We start from the raw sequence: 6,126 nt of genomic DNA on the forward strand, positions 1-6,126 counted from the left end.
TGTTGATCATCACAATAAATATATTTGGTTGTATCCCTTAAAATGCAAATCAGATGTCCTTTCTGTATTATGATGTTTTAAGTCTCTCAATGAGAAATGGTTTAATCATCCTATCCTCACCTTAAATACTAATAATGGTGGAGAGTTTCTTGCACTCAAATAATTACTTAATTTGCATGGAATCTCTCACCTGACCACTCCTCTTCATACTCCTAAACACAATGGTTTATCTGAATACTGTAATCGCCATATTGTCGAAACCGGTCTTGCGCTTCTTAATCTGGCATATGTACCTACTCAGTTCTAGCCCTTTGCTTTTGCCATTTCCGCCTATCTTATTAATTGATTACCTGAAAACAATCTTTCCCTACAAATCTTCCTTTGAGTGTCTCTTTGCCTGCATGTCAAATCTCTCCAAACTTTGCATTTTTGGTTGTCTCTACTATCACTGGCTTCGTCCCTATGCTTCTCATAAACTTGCACACCGTTCCTCACCCAGTGTCTTCCATAATTACTCTCTTATGCGGAGTGCCTAGTTGTGCTATAAGTCTTCTGGAAAATTTTTTATCTCTCATCATGTAATTTTTTTGAGTCTGAGTTTCCTTTTGCTAGTGGTGGTTCTAGTGCAGGACTCTTTCCTAAAGCATTGCGCAGTATGCCTCTGGCGAATTCCCGTGTTGCTGATTCTTCACCTATTTTCTCCTTTAACCCGCGTCTCGTACCACCAGTTTTTCACAAGCCAGCCCTGCTAAATCTCCACCTATTGAACCTCTCCTTGTTGAACCTTTACCTTCCGTGCCAGCCGCAACAATAGCTCCACCCGCACCTACTCCTCCAGTTCAGCCTGCTCCTAGCACCAACTCCCATCCTATGGTGACACGTTCCAAAAACAATGTCTTCAAGCCTCATCCTCGCTTTGGCCTCATCGCTATCACTAACGTTACTCCGTCTAAACCTACAACACATACTGTGGCTCTCAAGGATCCCCGCTGGTGTGCGGCTATGTCTAAGGAGTTCAATGCTCTCCTTCATAATAGAACTTGGGATATTGTCCCGTCTGATATCTCTCAGAATGTCATTGGTTGTAAGTGGGTATTTCGGCTAAAGCAAAAGTCTGATGGCTCTGTTGACCACATCTAGTTGCTAAGGGATTTCATTAGTGCCCATGTCTTGACTACACGACACTTTCAGTCCAGTGGCAAATCCCACTACTGTCTGCCTTCGCTTGTCCATTGCTATTTCCAAAGGGTGGTCTCGTCATCAGATGGATGTGAATAATGCATTTCTTCAAGGTTAGTTGGATGACTATGTTTATATGGCTCAGCCGCCTGGGTTTGTTGACTCTGATTTTTCATCTTATGTTTACAAATTGATCAAAACAATTTATGGTCTTAAGCAGGCACCACGTACTTGGTACACCGCGCTTTATCATTTTTTAATTAGTGATGGTTTCACGGCCTCTCTTGTTGATACATCGTTATTTATTTTCTGCTCAGGAGGTATCACTATGTATCTACTTGTCTATGTCGATGATCTAATTCTTACAAGGAATAATGCTAATGCCTTCAAGGATTCATTAATCAGCTGGGTCTTCAGTTCTCTATCAAAGATCTAGGACTTTATCTTATTTTTTAGGTGTTGATGTTGTTTCCTCTCCAATGGGCCTTTGTCTCTCTCAGAAGAAATATCTGCTTGATATTCTTACCAAAACCTATATGGCGAAGTCGAAACTTGTTCAAATGCCTATGGCCACGTCCACATCTCTGCACCTCTCTGATGGCTCCCCTCCCGCGGACGCTATTTTATATCTCCAAGCAGTTGGTAGTCTGCAATATCTCTCTTTTACTCAACATGATATTGCCCTTACTTTTAATAAACTCTCTCAGTTTATATATGCTCTCTAATCTCTTCACTGAGGGTTGTTAATCATCTGCTGTGTTATCTTAATGGTACACTTTCTTATAATCTGATTCTCTGATGACACTCCTCTCTCTCTCTTTGCATGCCTATTGTGATGCAGATTGGGCTGGTGATATTGATGATCGTACGCCCACTGGTGCTTATATTGTGTTTCTAGGTTCCAACCTAATTTCCTGGAGCTCCAAAATGCAGGGTTCTATTGCTCGGTTGTCTACTAAGGCTAAATATCGTGTCATTGCCTCTACTGCTGCAGAACTATAATGGGTTCGATCTCTTCTTAATGAACTGGGTGTGGACACTGTGGCCTCTGCTGCCTCTATCTATTGCGATAATATTGGAGCTACGTATCTCTATGTAAACCCAGTGTTTCACTAATGCATGAAGCACATTGCTTTGGATTATCATTTTGTTCGTGAACTGGTTCAGAGTGGTAAAGTTCGTGTCTCGTTGTCTGACCAGTTAGCTGATGCGTTGATGAAACCACTTCCTAGTGCTCGAATTCATCTTCTTTGTTCCAAGATTGGTGTCTCTACGAGCCCACCATCTTGAAGGGGCTCATTATGGATATCTTCGAATATATGGATATCTTGCAATTATTAGGATATCTTGGAATATGTGGAGCATAAATATTAAGATATCTTTTCTATATATTTCCTTATCTTTGTATATGTTTCCTTCATTATTCTTAATTAGTGAAAACATATTTTTTCAATACCTCTCTTCAATTCATAGTACATGAACTAATGATGCATGGGATATTCAAATGGATTGGTAGGTGGCTTGAATTTACTTGAGTTTTCAAAGAATCCTTTTGAATTTGCTACATCGGCAAAATGGCTTCTCGAGTTTGTCAAGTTGGCATTTAATCTCTACATACTAACACTGTTGAGAAATTTGAAGAGTACGTAAACTTTTCAGGTTGAAATGAATTTTTATCATGAACATTATAGAGATTCTTTTGTTTTTTTTTTGGGTGCTACTATGACTAGCCAATGTTGATTCAATTTAGCCCTCATAGTAATTGTCTTTTTTATTTCCAACACATGCTTATTGTGGTCACTATTACTAGAAAGAATTTTAGTAAGTAATCTAAAATACTGAAAGATTATCTTGATGGGGTTTAATATGAATCTTATCCCATGCATGTATTAGTTGCACAATGAGAGTAACTGTAAACAAAGAAAAGATTTGGGACGAGCAATTGATGAATTTAAGGTTTTTGAATGAATGCATAAAAGAAAATAAGGTACTGGAGAGTTTGTGGATAACAAATCGACTCAAGTTAATGTAAATCAACATAATTAATTAGTTATTATCTTGTATTAATTCTTACTTGTTTTTGTATTTGTTAAACTAATAATAATTAAAGTATTGTAATATGAACATGAATAATATAAAGAGAGACAAAATGTTGATAATCAGTGTACTCAGTCTTCATTTAATCTTAAATCATGGTGTGATGTGGTGAGCAACCCATGTAAGGGGAAGGTGTATGGATTTACACACAATCAACACCGCAGAAGATCATACAATGGAAGTTCCAATAAAATATGCTCCAATGAGAAGAACAAAGAATTATCTCAAGAAATTGAAAACATGTGTACTACTAGCAAGAGGATGGAAGTAGAATTGTCTCAAGAATAACTTATTGAAGAAGGTAGCAAAAGAGAAGAAAATCAAAAGGAGATGATTCGTAAAATGATCCAAGAGGTGGGATATATAAATCATTTATATTTAGGAGGATCTGGTCCCCAAGAGCGTTGTGATAAGAGAAATAAAGATTAATTTATTTATTTTTGATTAATGGTTAAATATATTTAGAGGATGTGAATACTTATTTATTACAATATTAATTGTATGTGAGATACTCTTTGCATTAGAAATTAATTGTTTTACATATTTTCAATTTGTTTGAAATGTGTGATTGTTTAAAGGATTATGTAGATGAGACATATAAAATTATATAAATTTAGTGATAAATATAAAAATAAGATTATATACGTGTCTATAAATAAACAGATTTGAAATAAAATCTTTAAACAGAATTATAAATGACTTTATAAACAAATTAAAATTTATATTTGTTATGTAATTTTAGATAGACTAATGATAGATTTAAAATAAAATTAGAGATGAAATTTGTATTTGAAATTAATTTCATTTGGTCAAATAAAACAGATTCATAAATAATTTTTCAATCCGTTTTTAAAATTAATTAGGTGGCGTTTGGTTGGTGGATTTAGGAATGAGAGAATGAAATGATAGTAATATAGGATGTTTGGTTAATGCGTTTGGGAATAAAATTTTTGATATCATTTCTAAATAATTTGGAATGACCAAAACTCAATTAAACACATGAGTTTAGAATTAATTCCCGATTCTTGACTCTTAATTAATTTATTTAGACCAAAATAAGTGGCTTCCTCTCTTTTCTTCCTTTTTTAATTAAAATAATTTTTTTTCACTTAAAGTTTAAAAATCAATAATTGATTTATTTAGATCTTTGATGTAATGTAATTTATTTTTTAATTATTAATGAGATTCTATATTAGTAATTTTTGATTTTAAATTTTAATTATATGTAAGTGAAAATATAATGGAAAAAGTGTATCATTTATAAAAAATAAAAAAACTGTTGAGAGTTAAAATATTTATTTTTAAAATTTTTTACACCAAAACAAATGAGTAGAAATTTCACAAAAGGCAAATAATAACGAAATCACACTTGAAATTTAATTAAAGAAAGAAAATGAATGATTGGATGGCAAGAACTTTAATTAATTAATTAATTAATACTAAACACCTAGTTGAGCTCGCTAATTGCTGTTGGATTTATCCTAATAATTCGCCGCTTCGCAGCAACTAACTCTGTTTAGTGAGTTTGCGATTTTCTCGCTTTGATTTCCTGTGGCTCTATTTAAACTCCTCCGATCCTTCCCTTCAATTTCCACTCCAACTGGATCGATCGAAATCTAACATCTCCTGGATCTCCAGCTTCCACTACTTTCGCATTTCTAAAATCACCAAACAGACTCATCATCATGGCTGTCGCAGTTGTCAACAACGTTAACGATATGCTAATTTCCTCTTCCGCCGCCAGCACCAGCAGAGTCGAGGTTCGCTCCGTGTGGGCTCATAACCTCGACGAGGAGTTCGCCCTTATCCGCTCCGCCGTCCCGTTCCACCCCTTCGTCGCATTGGACACCGAGTATCCTGGCGTCGTCGTCGCTTCCAAAAATCCCTACTGCACCCTCACCCTCCCCCAGCGCTACGAATTGATCCGCGCCAACGTCGAGGCCCTCCGCATCGTCCAGGTCGGTCTCACCCTCTCCGACGCCGCCGGCAACCTGCCATGTGCCATCTACAGCGACGGCACTTGTGTGCGTTACGTGTGGGAATTTAATTTCCGCGACTTCGACATCAGCCGCGACCGTTACGCCCCTTCCTCCGTCGAGCTGCTCAAGGCTAATGGCATCGACTTCCAAAAGAATCAAATATGGGGCATCGACTCTTGCAGATTCGCCCAGCACTTGGCCACCTCCGGCTTGCTTTCCTTTGGCCATTTTTCTCCCGTCTCCTGGGTTACCTTCCAAGGCGCCTATGACTTCGCCTTCCTAGTCAAGATGCTGACATGCGACTGCAAATTACCAAAGACCGTTCGTGAGTTCTTGCACCTTGTTCACTTCTTTTTCGGCAAAAGGGTGTTCGATGTGAAGCACCTTAGCAAGCATTGTCCTGGGCTTTACGGAGGATTGGAGCGGGTGGCCTCTACCGTCCGAGTTGAGCGAGCAGTCGGCTCTCGACATCAGTCCGGCTCCGATAGCTTATTAACATGGCAGGTGTTCTACCAAATCGCTTCTCGTGTGAATCCACAACTCATCCATCGTCCAGAACACATGGGAACACTATTTGACCTCCAACTGCAATAGTAAGGAAACACAAATCGCTTCTCGGTGGCTTTTGGGTTTTGCATTATAGAGTTCATGGTTTATCACAGTTGATTGTGGTTCAGCATTAGCTTAATTTGCCCACAAGATTAATTGTCCATTGCTTCATCGTATCATTTTGTATATAAGTACAGATTACATGCATGTTGTTGCAATATCGTCAGCAGATTTGCAAACAAATTGTCAATATTAATTCTTTGGATGATGAGTACAGATTACTTGTTGTTTTGCTTTGACTTAAATATAATCATCCCCTAGT

The 6,126-nt window shown here is 37.4% G+C and overlaps 1 protein-coding gene across 1 annotated transcript; it reads left to right on the plus strand.

Annotated features, from left to right (window-relative positions):
• Nucleotides 1-4,961: 4,961 nt before the first annotated feature.
• Nucleotides 4,962-5,849, plus strand: LOC122034044 (probable CCR4-associated factor 1 homolog 11). Its single transcript, XM_042593181.1, has one exon. The coding sequence runs from the start codon at nt 4,962-4,964 to the stop codon at nt 5,847-5,849; it is 888 nt and encodes a 295-aa protein (XP_042449115.1).
• The last annotated feature ends 277 nt before the right edge of the window (nt 5,850-6,126 follow it).

Source organism: Zingiber officinale, chromosome 11B (assembly GCF_018446385.1).
Source record: "Zingiber officinale cultivar Zhangliang chromosome 11B, Zo_v1.1, whole genome shotgun sequence".
In the NCBI taxonomy this organism is placed as follows: domain Eukaryota; kingdom Viridiplantae; phylum Streptophyta; class Magnoliopsida; order Zingiberales; family Zingiberaceae; genus Zingiber; species Zingiber officinale.